The 23,234-nt window shown below is 40.5% G+C and overlaps 1 protein-coding gene across 2 annotated transcripts in view; it reads right to left on the reverse strand.

The window, feature by feature from the left end:
• Positions 1-23,234, reverse strand: part of BMPR1A (bone morphogenetic protein receptor type 1A) — a 239,620-nt gene that overhangs the window by 14,015 nt on the left and 202,371 nt on the right. For both annotated transcript variants that reach the window (XM_080642691.1, XM_080642690.1), the window contains 3 exons: positions 21,693-21,789; positions 21,429-21,528; positions 5,817-5,961 (listed from right to left, as the gene is read on the reverse strand). In XM_080642691.1, coding sequence (XP_080498817.1) covers positions 5,817-5,961; positions 21,429-21,528; positions 21,693-21,789 — 342 coding nt within the window. The remainder of the gene's footprint in view (positions 1-5,816; positions 5,962-21,428; positions 21,529-21,692; positions 21,790-23,234) is intronic.

The following is a 23,234-nucleotide window of genomic DNA, read 5'->3' on the forward strand; positions in this document are numbered from 1 at the left end:
GCCTGCAGGGGAGAGCAGTTGGGGGCGACCAGGCCTGCAGGGAAAGGCAGTTAGGAGGGACCCAGGCCTGCAGGGGAGAGCAGTTAGGGGTGACCAGGCTGGCAGGGGAGGGCAGTTAGGGGTGACCAGGCTGGAGAGGGTGCAGGCTGGGCTGAGGGACACACACCCCCCCGTGCACGAATTTCGTGCACCGGGCCTCTAGTAGTTTATAATAATAAAAGTAGATGAAGCCGGGGCTGCGAGGAAAGCCTGGGTCCCAGGTGCCAGAGGGAAGCTGCTGCCGGCAGCCGGGTGAAGGCAGGCCTATTCTTTCATGAATTTCGTGCACTGGGCCTCTAGTTATAGATAAGAAAACATTGTCCTTATAGTAGAATGAGCTGAAGATGCAACCAGGCTCCGCTAAGTGAAGGCTGTGGATATCTTTTTGTTTTTTGTGACAATTTCTTTTTTATTGCTTTATTTTTTGGTGTTTTTCTTTTAATTTCAAGAAAAACAATCTTAAATATGTTACATGCAATAAACATTAATATCTCAAGAAAAATGATTTTAAATGTTACATGAAGTAAACACCAATTATTCAAGAAAAATGATCTTTTTAAAAAAAATATATATATATTTTACTAATTTCAGAGAGGAAGGAAGAGGGAAAGAGAGATAGAAACATCAATGATGAGAGAGAATCACTGATTAGCTGCCTCCTGCACAATCCCCACTGGGGATCAAGCCTGCAACCTGGGCATGTGCCCTTGACTGGAATTGAACCTGGAACCCTTTAGTCCGCAGGCCGACGCTCAATCCACTGAGCCAAACCGGCTAGGGCAAGAAAAATGATCTTACATATAATAATACAACATACAATAAACATTAATATTTCAGTAAAAGGATTTTAAGTATAATAATATTACCAAAACTATACTAACATAGTATGATATCACAAACGTTGTAGGAAATATTAAAAATCTGCAAATAACAGGATTACTTTTATTATATTCTAGAATATTTTTCCCCCCTCTGGCTCTATTTTTGTTCATCAGTTTATTTATGTTGTTCATTATATTCCACAAATGAGTGAGATCATATATTTATCTTTCTTCCCCTGGCTTATTTTGCTTAGTATGATGCTTTTAAAGTCTATTTTGTCAGAAACGAGTATTGTTACTATAGTATTATTTTTTTTTCCATTTGCATGTAAGATTTTTTTCCATCCCTTCACTTTCATCCTGTGTGTGTCTTTTGTTTTGAGGTGGGTCTCTTGTAGACAGCATATAGTTGGGTCATGTTTTTGTATCCATTCAGCTACCCTACACCTTTTGATTGGAGCATTTAATCCATTTACATTTAGGGTTATTGAGAGGTACTTATTTATATCCATTTTAGTTCTGTATGGCTAGGTTTCTCTCTCTGTTTCTTCTTCTTGGCAATCCCTTACAGCAATCCCTTTAGCATTTCTTGTAATGCTAGCTTGGTGGTGATAAACTCCTTTACCCTTTTCTTGTCTGGGAAGCTCTTTATTTCACCATCTATTTTGAATGATAGCCTTGCTGGATATAGTAATCTTGGTCTCAGATCCTTGCTTTCCATTACCTTGAGTACTTCATGCCATTCCCTTCTGGCCTGTAGAGTTTCTGATGACAAATCAGGTGTCGTCAGCCTTATGGGAACTCCTTTGTAGGTAACAGTTTTCTTTTCTCTTGCTGCCTTTAAGATTTCCTGTCTTTAATTTTTGGCATTTTAATTATGATGTGTCTGGGTGTGGGTCTGTTTGGGTTCTTCCTGTTTGGGGTTCTCTGTGCCTCCTGAACTTGTGTGACTTTTTCCTTTACCAGGTTAGGGAAGTTTTCTACCATTATTTCATCAAACACCTTTTCTATTCCTTTCTCCCTTTTCTGGCACACCTACTATTCTAATATTGTTACGTTTCACATTGTCCCACAACTCCCTTAAGCTGTCCACCTGTTTCTTAATTGTTTTTTCTTTTTGGTTCTCTAATTGAATGATATTTTCAACTATGTCTTCTAATTCACTGATTCGATCCTCAGCTTCCCCTAATCTGCTGTGTATTCCTTCCAATGTGTTATTTGTGTTATGTCATTCTTTATCTCAGACTGCTCTTTTTTCATAGTTACTACATCTTTTTCATACTGTTGAGCATTTTTAACATCATTACTCTGAACTCTGTTTCAGATAAATTTCTTATCTCTGCTTCATTTATCTCTTCTTCTAGAGAATTTGGTAGTTCTTTCATTTAGGGATTGTTTGTTTCCTCATTTTGGTTGTCTGTTTGGGTTTGTGACTATGTATTAGGTAGATCCTCTATACCTCTCAATCTCTAGTGCAGGACAGTGTTAAAGGCTGTTTCTGACAAATTGGATCAGGCAAAGACTCACAAGCCTCCAGAGACTGCCTCTGTCTACAGACTAATAGGATTCCTATGTGAATTGCCCCCAGGTAATCATCCTCAGGTGTGGCGAGTTTTTTTTTCAACAGGGTGGGGCAGTTGCTTCTGCCTGGAGGCTAATATTACTTTTAATCTCTTAAGTGGCCTCAGGGCAAGGTGTTTTTCATTAGGGTGGGTCAACTGTCTTTCTCCCAGGCAAGGCAGGTGTCTATGTGGGAAATATGTCCTCTGCTGTGTGAGGAAATGACTCAGCCCAGGAAACTTGGGGTGTGTGCCTTCTGAGCTCTATCCCCCAGACCTCCAGTCCTGGGTTCTGCTCTCACAGCTTCAGTCCACTTCACCCTCCCTCTGACAGAGCACAAGGTGGGTGGCTCCAGAGGAAATTTTTGTGCATTGGCCCTTTAAGAGGGTGCCCAAACTTTTAGCTGCCACTCCATGGCAGACAGCTCCCCACTGCTTTTTACAGCTAGATGTTATGTGGGTACCCTCCTTGGTTTGGTGCTCTCCGCTGGGGAGCCTAGCTTGGGGTTAGATCACGGAGTTCTCAGTGGCAACTCCCCACAGCTGAGTTATCTCTATAGGACTTCAGTTGCTGACTATGGGTGCCCAGCCAGCCCTTTGCTCTTCTGCCCCTCCTACCAGTCTCTATGCATTCTCCACCTTTGGTCCTTGGGTATCAATCAGGTTTCTCTCCTGTGACTTTTCTGTTGATTATTCAGGAAGCCTTTCTGTATTTCAGTTGTAATTCCAGCTTGTTCCTGGGAGCATGTCTGTGTAGAATCCTTCTATTCTGCTACCATTTTTAATCCCTGTGGATATCTCCATTTTGCATTTTAATCATCAATGTGAGACTGCCAGCTGACATCCACAGTCTTAGCCATATTTGTGGATGTGCAGTAGCATCTTATTGTGCTAGTTTGTGTTTCCCCAATGATGCTATATTTTCATATGCTTATTTGCCATTCTCATATCTTCTCTGGGAAAGTGTCTATTTAACTCTTTTGTCCATTAAAAAAATTGAATTGTTTTATTACTGAGTTGTATAAGTACTTTATATATTCTGCAACACAAATTTGTGATTTGTTTTTTAATTTTCTTAACAGTGTCTTCTAAGTAAGACATTTTCTTAACAGTGTCTTCTAAGTAAGACACTTTTGAGAAAGCCCAATTTATCATCTTAAAATCTGCTTTATGCCTTTTGATTTCCTAAGAAATCTGTGCTCAACTCAAGGATCACAATGATTTTCTAAAACATTTTCTTGTAAAGGTTTTATAATTCAACTTTTGCATTTAGGTCTATGATCCATTTCAAGGTAATTTTGTGTATGGAGTAAGGTAAGGGTTGAGATTTACTTTCAGCTAACAGATGCCCAATTTTTCCTGAACCATGTTGTACAGATGGTCTTGCTCCCACTGAATTACTCTGGCACCCAAATCAGTTGGTTACATATATGCATGTCCACTGCCGGGCTCTCCATGCCTTTCACCGACATGCCCCTCCCCCCCTTATCTTTATGTAGCACCACGGTGGTTACATGGCTTTACATTAAGTCCAGAAATCAGGCCGTGGATCCTCTTTGTTCTTCTTTGTCAAAGTTGTTTTGGCTCTTTTGGTCCTTTATATTTCCACTAGTGGCCCGGTGCACAAAATTCGTGCATGGGGAAGGCGAGGTTCCCTCAGCCTAGCCTGCACCCTCTCCAATCGGGGACCCCTTGGGGGATGTCTGACTGCCTGGGGATCGGGCCAAAACTGGCAGTCGGACATCCTTCTCACAATCTAGGACCACTGGCTCCTAACTGCTCACCTGCCTGCCTGCCTGATCACCCCAACTGCCTTCCCTTGCCGGCCTGATCTCGCCCCCAACTGCCCTCCCCTGACGGCCTGATCTTGCCCCCAATGACCCTCCCCCACCGGCCTGATCGCCCCTAACTGCCTCTGTATGTCTGATCGCCCCCAACTGCTCTCCCCTGCAGGCCTGATCTCGCCCCCTACTGCCCTCCCTTACAGGCCAATTTGGGTTGGATTGGTTGGTTTCTATGCCAGTCAGAATCAAAAGCTCTGCCTCCTAGGCAGCCATTGGCTCCTCACAGTTCACCCAGATTTGGTTCTGATTGGTCCGTTTCTATGCTAGTCAGCATCTCTGGGCCCGATCAGAGAGGCGGGGCTGATCAGCAGCCCCCGTGGAGGCCGGGAGAGAAACAGAAGCGCAGCTGACGGTGAAGCCCAGAGAGAAAGAGAGAGGCAACAGCTGATCAACAGCTGCCATGGAAGCTGCGGATCAGACCCTGCCTCTCTCTTCGGGGCTCTCTCCAGGCCTGATCCGCAGCCCCTTTGGCCGTCAGTGCTGGGTCACCACGGCAACCCAGCATTGACTGCAGGACTGACTTCCAGTCGGTCGAGACTTTGGTCGTTTTGGACATTACGGACCCTGGGTTTTTCTATATTAGGATATTAAATGTCAGAGTTAGCACATCAATTTTAGGAAAACACACATCTTAACACTGACTCACAGACAGGATACATCTCCACTTATTTAGGGCTGTGTTGATTTGTTTTGGCAATGTTTTCTAATTTTCAGTGTACAGGTCTTATATAATTTTGGTAAGCTTCTTGCAAAATATTTAATTTTTTAATGCTACTTCTAGTCATACAGCTCTTATAATTTTAATTCCTAATTGTTTTTTTTGCCAGTGTACATTCAGTAATTTTTGTACAATGACCTTGTTTTCTGATGAACTCACTTTTTGGTTGTCTTAGCTTTATGGTATCATCCTTGAGGTTTTTTACACAATTATGTTGTCTGTATATAAAGACCATTTTACTTTACACCTTTCCAATTCAATTACAGAAAATATTTAGTTCAGTTAAATGAGAGATGAATGTATTTAAACAATTGTAATTAAACAAATAAATATCTACCTGAATATCTGGTGTTTATCATAAGGGTCCTCTCAACCCCTAACCTTGAGTATTTCCTTACATATAACCCTCTTATAATTACTCACATATGGTAGAAGGTCTGTGGGAGAAACTTCCTTTTGAGTTAAGAATCGGAATAGTCCAGGAGTCACACACCTGATTCACCTTCAGAATGGCTGTTAGAGCAAAGCTTGTGAGCTAACTCCAGCACTTATGTAACAATCCATGACCACACTTCCTTTCCTAACCTTACTTGCCTATTTCCCTTGTTTCATATTTCTTATTTTTGACTATTTCATCTTGCATTACTGCAGCCATCTTTCTAACTAAGAAGGAAAATAAACTTGTGGTCATGCTCCCAAGGCTGTCATAACCATGCACCCATAGCCTGTCCTAATCAGGCACTGATCGTAACCACGCCCATCACCCTGTCACCCTGTCATGACCACACCCCATCACCCTGTTGTGACTCTCTGCTTCCACAGATGCCCATCTTACCAGCAGAGGCAGTCCGGAACCGCTGCCAGAGCTCTGTGACTGATCAATGAGGTCTTTCAGGGACTCTCCCGCAGGGATAAACGCTTCATCCTGCTCCAAGTCACGATTGTAACGACGTCTGCTTGAGATGCTCTTGCAATAATGTCTTTTCAAAAAGCAGAAAATAATCTACATTAAAATCCTAAAACTATAAAATTTAAAGGTTGTCAACAGCATTATTCTTCCTTCAGATAGGATCATATCAAAATTAGCTTTAGCCCAGATAACATGACTCTGCCAACAGAACCTCCAGAAAGGGCTCTGCCATTCTAACCTGAGTGCTGCTTGGACAAGTGGAAAAGACAAATAAAAAGAACACAATGTTTTAAATTACAGATACACACACACACACACACACACACACACACATACACACACACACACACACACACACACACACACACACACATATATATATGTCTACAAAGTTCAGAAAGGATATACAGCAAGTTATAAGTAAGTTTTTCTGGGGATGTAGGAATATAAACTTTCCACTTTACACAAGTATTTTTATTTGAATTTTTAAGTATACTAAGTGTACCGGTTAATAATGGCAGATTTTGTTATCAAAGAAAACACAGATAATTTCAAGAGAAACATCAAAAGTGCTTTATTCAAAGTAATGTCCATCGCTAGCTACACATTTCCCCCATCTTTCAGGTAATTTGTGGATACTGTCCCAATAGAACTTTTCTTGTTTTGAAGTGCTGCTCAGAAAGTGTGTGTGCCATAGATCGGAACAAGTGGTAATCTGAAGGAGCAAGGTCTGGTGAATATAGCAGGTGGGTTAATACTTCCCAGGCAAGATCTTTTAACGTGTCTTTAACTGTTTTTGAAGTGTGTGATGGTGCGTCATCATGAAGCAAAATTACTTTGCAGTGTCTTCTGGCCCAGTGGTCGGCAAACCGCAGCTCGCAAGCCACATGTGGCTCTTTGGCCCCTTGAGAGTGTGGCTCTTCCACAAAATACCACGGCCTGGGCGAGTCTATTTTGAAGAAGTGGCGTTAGAAGAAGTTTAAGTTTAAAAAATTTGGCTCTCCAAAGCAATTTCAATTGTTGTACTGTTGATATTTGGCTCTGTTGACTAATGAGTTTGCCGACCACTGTTCTGGCCCATTCTGGTTGTTTTATAATCAAAGCGTGGTTCAAATTGGTTATTTGTTGTCGGTAGCGATCAGTATTAATGGTTTCACCTGGTTTTAGAAGCTCATAATACACCACACCTTCCTGATCCCACCAAACGCAGAGCATTGTCTTCTTTCCAAAGCGATTTGGCCTTGCAGTTGATGTTGATGGTTGACCTGGATCAACCCATGATTTTGTGCATTTGGTATTCTCAAAATAAATCCACTTTTCATCGTCAGTCACAATTTGATGCAAAAAAGACTTTCTTTCATGCTGTTGAAGCAACATTTTACTGATGACTTTTCGGTTTTCCATTTGTCTTTCGTTCAGTTAGTTGATGTGGCACCCATTTTCCTTCCTTTAAAATCTTTCTTGGGGGGGCGGGGGTTGGGAAGGTAATGGGGGTATGAGGACACATATATAATACCTTAATCGATAAAGAAATTAAAAAAATATCTTTCCCATTGCTTGTAAACAATTGGAAATTGTTTGTTGAGCAATGTTTAATCTTTCTGCAAGTTGTTTTTGAGTGTGACATGCATCTTCATCCAGTAATGCTTGTAACTGTTGGACTTCAAACTTTTTCGGTTGACCTGGACATTCTTTGTCTTTCATATAGAAATCATCACTTTTAAAGCGTTTAAACCAGTATTCACAAGTATCTTGAGATGGAGCATGTTCACCATAAGCTTCCTGAAGTATATGATAACTTTTTCTTCAAAATAAAGTAATGAATTAAAACTTCTCGCAAATGCTCCTTTTTTGGCACAAAATTCGATATGTTATTTTTAAGCATAAAAATATCTATGATGTTAACACCTTCAGAAAATTTGACATATGAAGTTTTGAAGCTTGCTGTCAATACAACGAAGTAGCATACATATCAAATCACATATATATCAACATATATGTAACTCCATCTATTAAAAAAAATCCACATTATTAACTGGTACACCTAGTTCATTCATGTATCAAAATGAACAATAAATATATTTCCACTTTTTAAAAAGAAAAAGAAGCGTATGGAAAAGAAATCAAACAAGTCCTCTTCATTCACTCTGATATTTTTGAAGGCTTCTCTTCTTAAAATTTCAAATTATGAAATATTTCAAACATATAGGAAGGTAGAGATTTATTTGACACTTGTGTATATAATTTAAATTTAATAAATATTAACATTATTTTAGATATATTGAAAAGAAATAAACATTAGGAATATCTGAAGCTCCAGCCATTTCCCTGGTAATTCCACTGCCCTCCTGTACTCCTAACAAGTTCTATCCTAGAAGTGATTGTATCTTTCCAATAATGTAGCTATACTTTTACCATAACTGTAGGTATTCATAAACAACACTGTTTCTCTGGATACAAATTTACATAAATGGCATGTTGTAGTAATAATTTACACCTTGCTTTTGAGTGAAAAAATAAAATAACCCTCATGTTCTACATATTTATTCATGTTGACACTTATAAAAAATAATAGCTAATTTTTTTGAAGCCGTGTGTGACAGGCATTGTTCTGTGACTCACTTCATCTTTACAAAACTCCTAAGAGGTAAGCACTACATTCCCATTTTACAATGAGTGACCAGTGGCCCCCAGGCTCATCTGCCCAGTTGCACAGCTGGCCAAGAGGAGAAGCTGGGATCCAAACCCAGAGGCCAAATCAGAAATCCATGGTCTTAGTCATTACTATTCTGTCAGGGAAATAATTTAACAGGCACCTAGTAATCCTCTTATGAATTTGCTACAACTTACTGTGCTGCCATATTTTAGTTATTTCCGAAAAGTTTGTTAATATAAACAGGGCTGTAAAAACCATTCCTGTGCTTGTCTCTTGTGCAGATCCATAAAATTTCCTGAAGGTACACATACTTTCAATTTTATTGACATCCAACAAATTGCTCTCCTTTATACTTCCACCAAAAATGCAATCTCCCAAAGCCCAACACCCCACATTCCACCCTAAACCGGAACTGTCACAGTTCTGACTTTTGCCAACCTGAGGGCTATGAAACAGTAACTTGTTTTTGTTTGATTATAAGGGAGGCTGGAATTTTGTTTTTCACAGCTCAGTTTCAAACTGCCTATTCATTGTTTATGCACATTATTCAATTGGGGTGATTTATCCATTTTTTTCTGATTAATTTGTAGTTCTTCTTTACATAATCTGGATACTAAATCTTTGATAATTATGTGTTGCAATAGTCTTCTCTCGGTTGACATTGTCATATCATTCCCTTTATGGTGTTTTATGTCAGTTTTAAATTTTAATGTTGTCAAATTAAATTCATCAAACTTTCCTCTTTTTTGATACATGCTTTTGTGTCCTATTTAAGACAACCTTCCCAACGCCTAATGTCATAAATACATTTTCAAGGTTTAAAAATTGAGATTCTCTCACTTAGTCCTTTATAATCCATTTGGAACTTATAGTACAGAACAAAAATCTGAGAATACATTATTTACCATATGAACATATTTGACGATTTTAATAATTTTATATTTATAACTTAATATGGGTAACTGACTCAAATGGTTTAAAATTCAAAAGGCACCAAAGGGTGCACAGTGAGAAAGCTTCCTCCCGCCATCCCTAGGCCCCCAGCTTCATCTCCGAGAAGGACCTAGAACTAGAACTAGTTCCCATGTCTTAGGTGACCTTCTGGAGACATGAAATTCAAACAAAAACACACACATTGGGGCTCATGTCCCTTGTTCTTTTTTCTTCCAGAAATGGTAGTAAACCATCTCCTGCTTTTTCACTTAGCTTTCTCTCTGAGGGATCATTCCATAGCAATGCATAAATGGTCTCTGTTTTCTTTAATGGCTAAACAGTATTTCATCATATGCCTGTTAACCATTCCCTTACTGGTAACATTTAGATTGTTTATAGCTTATGTTGTCCCTCGGTTTGAACAGAAGGGCTGTTTGAATTAGAGGAGCTAACAATCTTGGGGTTTAATAGCCAGGTGCATCTCATAAACTGTGGAAGGCCACAGCAAAGACAAAGAAAGGCCTTTTCCCATCCTAACAGTCTTACTACACACACGGCTGAAATGAAAAACATTTCCGGCATATCTGCAGTACAAGTTAGAACTGAATTTGGAATTTTGATGGAATGCTCTACTGGCCTTGAAGGTTATTATCTCTCCACTACTGTATGAAAGTGCCCATTTCCCCATACTCTCATCCACACCCTTGTTATAAAACTTTCAGAACAATGTTTTTAATTTTATCAAAGTTCTTTCTGTATTTGTCTATTAAGTTATATATAGCAGGTCCTCAAATAATGCTTCGTTGTAGCATTGATGAGATGCCATAGGAACTTAACTCTTGTTTATATCAATTAGTCTTTGGTAAAATTGACTTAATTATACTTTGTTTCACGTACAAGTCACAGAACCTATGGACATTACATGAGGACTCACTGCAGTTCTCTGTGGCTTAATAACCAAACAACAGTTCCTACCCATCTCATCTCATCTTTTCCCATCCATTTTGCACTTCTGGAAATCAAACGTTTTCAACTTTTCTAAGCTGATTTGCTTCACATTTACCACTTTATTTCTAAATAACATGCTTATGCTGAATTTTTCAGTTTTTCAGTCTTAGGCTTTAACTACTGACTTCAAACTGTGGAAGATGAGGATTTAACTCAACATTTAATACCCCCAGCCCTTCCACAAACAGAAATACTTTTATCCTTAGATCCTCCCAAAATAGTCATAAGCACAGTACTTGTTCAGGTCAGCATTCAATGTCTCCATACCGAGGACTAGGTAAACGCTGTCCACACATGGATCTTACCATGGTTATTTTTTGCTTTCCTGCAAACCCTCCCCCCACTCCACCTTTAAGACACAGGCCAAGATCCATTATTTCTGGGAAAGAATAGAAGCAAACCTCTCTCCCTCTAGGAATGTGTAGGCCCCACTTCCCTGCTCCCACCAGACAAAGAGCCACTGATGCTGAGGAAGGGTCAGAACTCTAAGAACATCTCCTCCTTAAGGTCTAGTAACACAGAAGCCTGCCCTGAGGACCAGACATTCCCTCCGCCCCTTTCCACCATGCCCCACACCATAAGGAACATGCTCAGCAGGCAACTCTGGGCGAGAGCTGAAGGATGAGAGAGAGCCTTGCTGTGGGCAGGCGTGCAGAGAAGGCAGAGAGGGTTAGCAGAAAGAGAGAAAAACCCCTGCACCCAAACCCTGGCCCCAAGCAGAACATAACATCAGACCATCTGCCCCAAGGGTGTGTGAAACCTGTGATGCACTGAGGGCACAGGCCCAAACATTAGACAAAGCCCAAGCCCTATTCACCTCTTAATCAGCTGACTCACAACCAAAAACACTTATGTCAAGAGAAGAGGCATGCCCATTTTTAGGTGTGTGTGTATGTATTTTAAATCTCAGTCTATTATTCTAAACATGATGTACAACATTCAATCAAAAGTTATGAAGCAAGGAAAAGCAGACCACTGTCAGGAGGTAAGGCCATCAATATATAGGACCAGTCTGAGATGACTCACGTTGAACAGGTTCCGTAAAATAACCACAATTAAAATGGCAAAGCACCTAGCAGAAAAAGGGGACCAGCCTTTTCAAAAGATGGAAATTTTCAGCAGAGAAATGGATCGAGTCAAATGGAATGGCTAGAAATAAAACATAATGTCCAAGATGAAGAATTCCTGTGACAGACTCATCAGAGAATGGACACAGTTGAGGAAAATAAAAACTAGCTAACTTGAAAACAGAATAGAAACTACCTGAAATAAAAAAACCCAAAGAGGAATAAGAATGAGAAAAACTCAATACAGAATAAAAGAGCTATGGGATAATATCAAGTAATCTAAACTATGTGTAACCAGAATCTCAAAAGAAGAAAGAGCTAAAGGAACAAAATATCTGAAGTGATAACAGACAGCAATTTTGAAAAATAATGAAAGACATCAAGCCATACATTCAATAAGCTCAGTGAGTCTCAAATGAGAGTAAATACCAAAAAAGAAACACACATATCCTTAATATACTGTAGTCAAATTGTTTAAAACCAAAGAGAAGGAAAAAACCGTAGAAGAAACCATGAAAAAAATTACATACAGTGGACCAAAGTTAAGAATTATGAAAGAAACCATGTAAACCAGAAGACAAGGAATTCCAGTGGCCAGTAGACCTACATGCAAGAAATTAAGAGGAAGTTCTTCAGACAGAATACACCAAATGAAAACTTGGACCTAAAACTTGGAACTAAACAAATAAATGGAGGGTACTGAAAATGATAAAAGCAAACACGAATATAAAGGTCTTTTTTCTTATTTTTATCACTTTAAAGATGATTGGAAGCTTCTTTTTTAGGTACACAATAAATGTTTATTATCATTTTTATTATATGGAAATTACTTGGCAATATTTTTTGCAATTACTTTAGTTTCAAAATCATACATTTTTCATACTGAACTGAGTGGGACTGAGATATCCTTTAGTGGCAGTGAGCATGTTGGGCCTATTATAAAGCTGGAAGTGGGCTTAGTATCTGATAAATTAATCTGTGATACTGCTTCTAAGCACACATCCTGGGTCAAGGGGAGGTTGATGGTAATCAACAAAACTTTTTTTTTTAAATAAATCTTTATTGTTCAGATTATTACCATTGTTCCTCTTTTCCCCACCATAGCTCCCCTCCAGCCGGTTCCCACCCCACCCTCTGCCTTTACCCCCCTCCCCCACTGTCCTCATCCATAGGTGTACGATTTTTGTCCAGTCTCTTCCCGCACCCCCCACACACCTTTCCCCCCGAGAATTATCAGTCCACTCCCTTTCTATGCCCCTGATTCTATTATATTATATTCAACAGTTTATTCTGTTCATCAGATTTTTTATTCACTTGATTTTTAGATTCACTTGTTGATATGTATTTGTTGTTCATAATTTTTTTAAAAAATATATTTTACTGATATTTCACAGAGAGGAAGGGAGAGGGACAGAGAGCCAGAAACATCAATGAGAGAGAAACATCGATCAGCCGCCTCCCGCACAGGTCCCACTGGGGATGTGCCCGCAACCAAGGCACATGCCCTTGACCGGAACCGAACCCGGGACCCTTCAGTCCACAGGCCGACGCTCCATCCACTGAGCCAAACTGGTTTCGGCTGTTGTTCATAATTTTTACCTTTACCTTTTCTTCTTCTTCCTCTTCTTAAAGAATACCTTTCAGCATTTCATATAATACTGGTTTGGCGGTGATGAACTCCTTTAGCTTTTTCTTATCTGTGAAGCTCTTTATCTGACCTTCAATTCTGAATGATAGCTTTGCTGGGTAGAGTAATCTTGGTTGTAGGTTCTTGCTATTCATCACATTGAAAATTTCTTGCCACTCCCATCTGGCCTGCATAGTTTCTGTTGAGAAATAAGCTGACATTCATATGGGTGCTCCCTTGTAGGTAACTAACTGTTTTTCTCTTGCTGCTTTTAAGATTCTCTTTGTCTTTTGCCCTTGGCATTTTAATTATGATGTGTCTTGGTGTGGTCCTCTTTAGATTCCTTTTGTTTGGGGTTCTCTGCACTTCCTAGATTTGTAAGTCTATTTCTTTCACCAGGTGGGGGAAGTTTTCGGTCATTATTTATTCCAATAGGTTTTCTGTATCTTGCTCTCTCTTTTCCTCTGGCACCCCCATAATTCAGATGTTGGTATGCTTGAAGTTGTCCCAGAGGATCCTTACACTATCTTTACATTTTTGGATTCTATTTTCTTTTCCGGTTGGGTGTTTTTTGCTTCTTTGTTTTTCAAATCTTTGACTTGATTCTTATGATATTCTAGTCTGCTGTTGGATCTCTGTATATTATTTTTTATTTCAGTGTATGCTGAATTTCTAGTTGATCCTTTTTCATATCCTCGAGGGTCTCACTAAATTTATCGGCCTTTTCTAGGAAATTCTTGAAAAACCTTATAACCGTGGTTTTCAACTCTATATCCAGCCATTTGCTTTCCTCCATTTCTTTCATTTGTGACCTGTTTCTTTGTCTCTGCATTTTGGCTGCTTCCCTGAGTTGATAGAGTGGTTTTGTGTGCTAGGTGTCCTATAGGGCCCAGTGGCTCAGCCTCCCCAGTTAACCTGAAGTGGACGCTCTTGGTGCACCCCTTTGTGGACTGTGTGCACAGTCTTGCTGTAGTTAAACCTTGATTGTTGTTGGTATCACTGGGAGGAATTGACCTCCAGGCCAATTGGCTGTGAAGATCAGCTGTGTCTACAATGGGAGAACTTCTGTGCTGGAGACACCCTTATGAGGCAAGACTTGCTTCAGTGGGGCTTTGGTGCTCACTGAGTCTGCCCCCTGAGTGTGTCCCTTATGGATCTGAGGAGTTGTAATCTGGATGGTCCCACTCTGACCCCTGGGCACACTGGCTCTTGGATCTCCAAGGAGGTGCTAATTTAGCCTCTGCCTGAGGCCACCCAGCAGGAGCTATGGAGAGATCTGCAGGTTCCTCTTCTTTGTTTGGGTTTTGGAGGTGCCCAGATGAGGCCCAGCTGTGAAGCAATGCAAGCTGCTGGGGGGCCTTGGGACCTTCTTTTGGATGTTCTGGGTCTCACTGACTCAGCTGCAGTTTGTTAGGTAAGTTTAGAATTCAAAGGACCAGGCCATTCATATACAAAAGCCTCTGCGCTCAGCTTGGATGGGGCAGAGTCTCAGGGCGGAGCAAACAGCAATGGCTTCCCGTCAGCCCTACCCTAAGAGGCCCCTGGGTCTCAGTGTCCCATGGTAATCGCTGCAAGCACCTCTGAGAGAAAGCCGCCCTCGAGTGTTGCCTGCTGCCAGACAGTCCAGTTTCTCCCCGTATGAGTCTGGGTCCCCAGAGTCTCTCCCAGAACTGGAGTTCAGAGCAGTCGGGATCTTTTGTCTCCCTCCCGATTGAGAAAGCCACCCACATACCCAGTCGCCAGCCCTCTCCGCGCACACGCTTCTGTACCTCTGCCTTCCGCAGCTCCTGTGAGTCTCAGTGTGCTTTTATCTTTCCTTCTAGTTGTAGAATTTCCACTCAGCCAGCCTTTCTGTGGTTTTGGATGATGTCTGTTTTGTCTTTTAGTTGTAGTTTTGAAATTGTTGTGCAAGGCAGCAGTTCAGGTGTTTACCTATGCCACCATATTGGTTTTCTCTCTCAAAAAACTTAATGAGTATCTACTGTGTGCCAAGGATGGAGGACACACCAATTCACCATGTTCATTATTATTTTTTAAATATATTTTTATTGATTTCAGAAAGGAAGGGAGAGGCAGAGAGATAGAAACATCAATGATGAGAGAGAATCACTGACCGGCTGCTTCCTGCACACCCCACATTGGAAATCAAGCCTGCAACCTGGGCATGTGCCATGATTGGGAATTGAACCGGTGACATCTGGGTGCATGGGTCGACACTCAACCACTTCAAGTATTTATTTTCACTTCAAATGAGCCACACAGGCCAGGGCCACTATGTTCATTCTTAATACTTAAACAGAAAAGTGGTAATTAATCAGCTAGCCATCATAAATGTCAATGAACAAGTTAACCACTGCTATCACTGAGGTTCCTGTCCAATGGGAAAGGCAGACTTTAGGCAAATGATTATAAACAAGTAAACAAATGAAAAAAATGTTAGGTGAAAGTAATAAATGCTTTAGGTGTGGATCATGGGCTCTACCCAGTTTTTTAAGGGTCAAAGAAATCACTTACAAAAAATGATAGAAATTCCATGTCAGAGGGAAGTACAAAGAGCTGCCAGATGGAGCAGAAATGGCAACTACTCCAGAATGAAAGGAGGTGACAGCTAGAGAGAAGGTTTTGGAAAAGGCACTGATTTTGAGGACTATGTTATCATGAATGTAAGTCAGATTCAAGAAGAATAAATTTGCAAATTTTTCTGGACTGGAACAAGAGTCATCAGAAAAAAAAAGAAAAATGTTAATGAAATACATAAGAGTAATCTCAACATGTAGTAATATATAGCCCTCTTTAACTTTAATCTTTTATGGTTTGCTATAGATAGAAATTTGTGTCTTGTTAAAGTTGAGCTAAATGTAAATGATTCATTAAATTGCTAATTTCTACTCAATAATTGCTCTTCAAGTAAATAAAACTAGTCATAAAATTCAAAAGCTAAACACACAGAGCAGTCATGAGATTCTCTGTAATACTTAGTTTAAAACTATAAAGGGAACCTAAAGGAACAGTGTGTGTGTGTTCACACACACACACACACACACACACACACTCACTCACTCCTGTTTGAAGTGCCACAGCTCAATAGTACTTAGTATTTTAAGTTTTCTGTTGTTGTTGTTGTTCTTAATCCTCACCCAATAATATTTTTCCATTGATTTTTAGAGAGAGTGGAAGGGAGGGGGACAGACACAGAGAGAAACATCGATGTGAGAGAGACACATGGATTGGTTGTCTCCCGCACATACCCTGACCAGAGCCGGGGATTGAGCCTGCAACTGAGGTATGTGCCTTTGACTGGAATTGATCCCGGGACCCTTCTGTCTGTGGGCCAATGTACTATCCACTGAGCCACACAGGTCAGGGCTGGAGTTCTTTTTAAATGTTTGTTAATTTCTATTGCTGTCTTCATGTTCACTGCCATTAATCTCACCCAGTATACAATTTATCTCAGGTACTACGATAGAGTTCATTTCCTGAAGTTTGAGTTGGATCTTTTAAAACATCTTTTATGTCTCTAACTTTTGAATATAAAAAATGCAGTTATAATAACTGTTTTAATGCCCTTGTCTGCTAATCCTAAACTTTGGGTCAGTGGTACTGAATGCTTAATATCCTCTCATTTTAGGTTTTATTCCCCCTTTTTTGCATGCCTGGCCATCTTTAATTGAATAGCAGACATTGAGTTTTACTTGTTGGGTGCTGGCCATTTCTGTAACTGTGCACATGCTCTTGGGCTTCATTTGAGAACGTAGCTATCTGAAAAAGGCCCGATCCTTTTGGGTCTTGTTTCTGAGGTAGGACCAGAGCCATGTTCAGTGTAGGTCTCCTTACTCCCGAATACTGAGGCCAGACCCTCTCAGTACTCGAACCAGTGCCTGGGGAACTACGGGTTTCCAAGCCTCACAGCTCGTGGGACATACCCGATTCCCAGCCTTGCATCGTTTCCTCACCCGTACTTGCTGATCAAGACTCGGCTGAATACGTGACAGGAACCTTCTGCGGGTCTCCAGCCTCTCTCTGCAAGGCTCTCCGCTCCAGCTCTATCTTGTGAGTTCCCCCTCTCCGCTAACCCTCCATCCAGAATGCAGGGCTGCTAGGGCTTCGCCTGTGTCCCACAGCCAGAGCTCTCATGCTGGACGCTGGGCAGCCATCACTCACCTCGCTTGTTCCCTATTTCTCAGGGACCAAAGTCCTTCACTGCCCTTCGCAGCTCTTAGTGTGAGGCCTTACTGACCACAGGCCTCCCTGGACGGTCATCTGGCCGGGCCAATTCATGGGACGCTCATGTCAGCATAGCTACGTTTTCTCCTGGGCTACATGGATTTTCCTGAGAAGAATCTTCCCATCTGTTGTCTTTGAGGGAACAAGCCTGGTGATGGGGTTCTGGGAGGGTTGAAGACCCACCAATCAGTACAAAATGTTCACGTGACCTCCGTGTTTTCACTATAATACCTCACCCTCCATAGCAGGGTTCCACCGTTGAGAACCTTGCTTTTGTTCTTTCCAGAGAACATACTTCCAGCCTTCTGTTGAGGAGATGCTAGGGGAAGTCACAAGTTACTCAGAATAGGAGCAGGGAGCTCGATGTCTGAGGCCTGTGAAGATCCTCACCCGGGACGCAAGCCATGCTGACTTCCCTCCACAGTGCACAGGCCTGGCCCAGGGACCAACAGGTCATGGCAGAAGTGAGGATGGACTTCTGAGTTGAGACCAGCAATTTCCAACCTTTTCCATCTCATGGTGCATAAACTCATCACTAAAATTCTGTGGCACACCAAAAAAATGTTACATTCTGAAAAAAAATTTATATAAGTCTGATTCATTCACACCAAATGGCTATTGTTGTGTTGGCTGCTGTCAATTTCCAATTTGACAACTTAAGAAAAAAGAGGTCCGTGCCCGACTAAATGGTCACGTACTGCGTGTTTTAAACATTCTTGCGGAGCCCAGCGGGAAATCGCTGGTCTGTATCATGAACAGCACTGCCTTCCTCCTTGGACTCAAGTCACTCCCTCTGCAGGGAGCCAGGCCTCTGCGGCAGCTGTGAGAACTCATGCAGTTCTGTGCAGAGGCTCCCAGACAGGAACAAGATCGCCTGCCAACTTCTGAGCCTTGGAGGTGAGCTACCTTGGGAGGTGCTCTACCAGCTCCAGCCCAGCCTTCAGGTGGGATGCTGAACCAACCAGACAAGTCACTCAATTCCTGACCCACAGAAACAATGAGGAATAATAACTGCTATTTTGAGCCACCAAGTTTAGGAGTGATTGCTTTTGTTGTTGATCCTCATGGGAGGATATTTTTCTATTGATTCTCAGAGAGTGGAAGGGAGGGGGAGAGACAGAGAGAGAGACAGACAGAAAAACATCCATTGGTTGCTTCCTGCACACATCCCAACCAGGGCTGGGGACTGAGTCTGCAATGGAGGTATATGTCCATAAACAATCGAACCCAGGACTCTTCAGTACATGGTTTGATGCTCTATCTACTGAGCCAAATTAGCTAGGGCTAGGAGTGATTTCTTAATGCAGTATTAGATAACCAATACAGCTTCTGACTTCCTAAAATCAGACTTTTAAGTAATTTTCTTGGTTTTATTGCCACTCTCTGTTTCACTTCCAGATAACTGGGACTACCAATTCCTGAGTTTCTTGGGGAATTCTATAGTATAAACTGGCTGCTTCCTGGCTATCAATTTCTAGCCTGGGATTCCAATATTTTAGGTCTGCAGTCACTTACTATTCATCCAAATGTTTCAAAGGTCCCAAAGATTTTGCTGTTACTTCCCGTGCTCCTTGTCCTAGTTCAGGGGTGGGCAAACTTTTTGACTCGAGGGCCACAATGGGTTCTTAAACTGGATCGGAGGGCCGGAACAAAAGCATGGATGGAGTGTTTGTGTAAACTAATATAAATTCAAAGTAAACATCATTACATAAAAGGGTACGGTCTTTTATTTATTTATTTCAATAGTTTTATTCATTTCAAACTGTGCTCTGATACTGTGCTCTCCAGGGGCGTGTCTCCCTACATCACCACGATAACGTGTCTACGCATTCCCAGGGTGATGTCGGGAGACGCGTCCGCGGGCATTACAAGGAGCCTTTGGAAGATTGAGAGGTTGTTCCTTCTACTGAATGGGCGGATATAAATCTGCCCACTCAGAAGGAGCTTCGGCCGTGTTTCCCGATGTTGCCATGTTAACACTGCTGCTGGTGAAGGAGCAGAGGGGAGAGCAAGAGAACCCTCCACTCTTTCGGCTCCCCGGGCCCGATAGAACAGCCGAACGGCAGGATATGGCCCGCGGGCCGTAGTTTGCCCACGGCTGTCCTAGTTGGACAAAGAAGTTAAAAACTATTGCTGTTGAGTCAGGGGAGCAAAAGTAAATAAGCAGTAGGCCCAAGCTGCCTCTTATCTCAAAGACCGACTAGCAAACATTTAAATCCTTGCCAGTATAATAGGTGAAAAACAATCTTAGTATAATTTTAATTTGTATTTTTCCTATTATGGGCATTCTTCAGTTATCTTTTAATTTTTAAGAGCCACATATATTTCTTTTTTAATAAATCATATGTTCATTTTTGTGACCAATTTTCCCAGGGACTTCATAGATGTTTTTTCTTTCTGACTTATATAAGTTCTTTATATTTGAGAAATCCATTCTTTGAAATATGAGCTGCCAATGTTTTTCACTGATAGTTGTCTTCTAATAGTTTATGGTGATTTCTGCCACATAATAAAATTTTATTTTTGGGTAGTTGACACCATCAATGTTTTGTTTTTTAATTTTAAGGGCTTAAAAAAATTTTTTTTAATTTACTGATATTAGAGAGGAAAGGGAAGGGTGGGGGGGAGGGGCGGTGGAGAGAGAGAGAGAGACATCGATTTGTTGTTCCACTTATTTATGCATTCATTGGTCGATTTTTATATGTGCCCAACCTTGGTGCATGGAGACTGGACGATGCTCTAACGCAGTGGTGGCAAACTGCGGCTCACGAGCCACATGCAGCTCTTTGGCCCCTTGAGTGTGGCTCTTCCACAAAATACCACGGCCTGGGCGAGTCTATTTTGAAGAAGTGGTGTTAGAAGAAGTTTAAATTTAAAAAATTTGGCTCTCAAAAGAAATTTCAATCGTTGTACTGCTGATATTTGGCTCTGTTGACTAACGAGTTTGCCGACCACTGCTCTAACCAACTGAGCTCCCCAGCCATGGCCTACGGATTTTATTGTTTGTTTCTACATTTTGTGTCAGACTCACAAAGGTCTTCACCCTCTGAGATTATTTTTTAAAATTCCTCTATGGTTTGTCCTCTTACTTTAATCAGTTCATTTGTATATATTTAGCTCCAATCTAATTAAAATTTATTTCCATGTAGGGAATTGATTCAACTTCACTTTCCCCTCAATATAGCTATCTACTTCCACATCTACTTATTATATTATACCATATTTTCCTCATCAATCCGAAATGTTGCCTTTATACTAAATTTCCTTATATACTTGTATCTATTTATGGGTTTAATAACCTGTTCCACTAATCTCTCTGAATTTATATGTCAGTAAGATAATGTTTTATTTTTGAAATTCATGCCTTCCTCTTATTACTCTTCTCTTTTGGCAATTTCTTCTGAAATCATGACTGAATAAAACAATTCTTAAGCCCCAAATAACTAAAGAATAGTAATATCACTGGTTTCTTGGAACTGGGTTTAAACATTCAGATACAAGAAAGTTGAATATTCCATAAATAAGAAAATCATAACTACCCATGACATAACAAGTATAAAGTTAAGTCTAATTAATTGATTGGTAGTGAGATCCTCCTTTACCTTAAAAAAAAGTGCCCTGGCTGGTTTGGCTCAGTGGATACAGTATTGGTCCATGGACTGAGGGTCTTGGGTTTAATTCAGGTCAAGGGCACCTACCTTGGTTGTGGGCTTGATCCCTGGCCTCATTCAAAGTGTGTGCTGGAGGCAACCAATCGATGTGACTCTCTCACACTGATGTTTCTCTCTCTCTGTCTCTCCTCTCTCCCACTCTTTCTGGAAAGCAATATCCTCTGATAAGGATTAACAACAACAAAAAAGAAAAGTATAATACAGTTATTTTAAGGAGACAAACAGAGAAGACAAGGAACGGCTTCTAAATTACAGTTAGCAATCGACGATTTCTGCCCACTGGCTTTAAGAACAACTATTTATACCTACTATTCAACAAAATATTTTGCATCAAAATAATTATCTTCTTACTTATAACAAAAGCAGCTGGAGAAGATGATCATAGCAATTATGCAGATAGCCATAGAAATGAGCACCACCAGCCATCGAATGCTGCCATCCAGAAACGGACCTGCCAGTGAAAGCAAACAATGAATAAACACATTGTCTTTTTCTCACATCTTATTAAAAGAAAAAATCACCTGTAGTGTTAAATTCTAGAAAATTTGTATATTGTTAAAAGCAGAGAAAATATTTTACTGAAAATTGTAATCTTGCTTTTCTTTGCTAACTTACCTATAACAACAGGGGGCAGTGTAGGTTGTAAATACTGGTTACATAAATTGGTCCGACAACATTCTATTGTCCGGCGAAGCTGGGCTTTTGGTGAGTCCTGGAAGAAGAATAATGATAAAATTAGAAATAATTTGATATACTAAGTTGATAATGAAAAATATTAAATATTCATTAAAATATAATTTCTAATTCAGTGGGTGAAAAGCACCTGAACATTTTATGTGCAAAAAAAAAAAAAAAAAAGGATCATTAACAATTAGAATTTGTGCTGAAATAGTTTATAGTAGTGAAGATTATAAAATGGTTTTTATTTTTATTTTTTAAATATATTTTTATTGATTTCAGAGAGGAAGGAAGAGGGAGAGAGAGAGAGAAACATCAACGATGAGAGAGAATCATTAATTGTCTGCCTCCTGCACGTCCCATACTGGGGATGTGCTCTGACTGGGAATCAAACCGTGACCTCCTGTTTCATAGGTCAACACTCAACCACTGAGCCATGCCAGCTGGGCTAAAATGGTTTCTCCTAAGGAGAGCCTATATATGTGGATGGTATGTTAGAACTAAACCATAACTTAATTACAGACAAACAAAAGCTTTAAGTATTTTCCACCAAACTTTGGCATTCTTAATTTAGTAAAAAAAAAGTCGTCATGAGCTATTTTTCTAAAAAGCATGGATAAAACATTTACTACAATGATAAACCAGAAGGGAAGCATGGGCGCTTAGTGGTGCTGAGACGTCGATGATCAAACAAGATCAAACTAAACCGTGGAGTGTCCCAGGACAGAGACAACACCGTGAGGGGAGGTGGGAGAGGGAGAAGACTGCAGATGCCGCACAGAACAGCCATGCTGCAGTAACCCTGACGTGAAAGCACGTGGATGCCTATGTGGTGAAGAAAGAAAGGGCAAAATACAAAACAATATTCCTGAGAGCTTCTAAGAGACCACCAACCAGATATGAGATGCAATGTATAATAAATCTGAACATAATCACAGAGAAAAGACTGCAGTCATGAAAACAGATATCAAAAACTGTGTGTGAAGTTTTATTTAACTAATAATATAGTATTAGACCAGTCCTTCACCTGAATGCGGACATTTTGGTACTACCTGGGAGAACTACCATTCTGGACCTAAGGATTTTTTTTTGTCATTATAAAAGTAGCAAGAATAAAAGCAGGAATGGACCATGCGATTTTTAATATCAGGTGGTCAGAAAGTAAAATCTCAGTATAATCAGGTATTACTTTAAAAATGTGAATATATTAAGTCCATGACTTGAGATTCTGTCAGAGAAGATGGTTCAAGAACACTGGAAACCTCCAAAAGGACAAGTTGTACATTTTTACTGAATTTTTTACTTTTAACAATTGATTATGAAGAGAAAGTGAAAAATGTTAGAGGAGTTACACCTGTGACTCTGGAATAATCCCATATCTGAAAACAACCACCTCCCTGAAGGATGGAATGAAGAGTGTATAACTAACAGTGAGTAAAAGAAGTGCCAAGCATCCAAGAAGAGGCCCATGAAGGATGC

Source organism: Plecotus auritus, assembly GCF_963455305.1.
Source record: "Plecotus auritus genome assembly, chromosome: 9".
In the NCBI taxonomy this organism is placed as follows: domain Eukaryota; kingdom Metazoa; phylum Chordata; class Mammalia; order Chiroptera; family Vespertilionidae; genus Plecotus; species Plecotus auritus.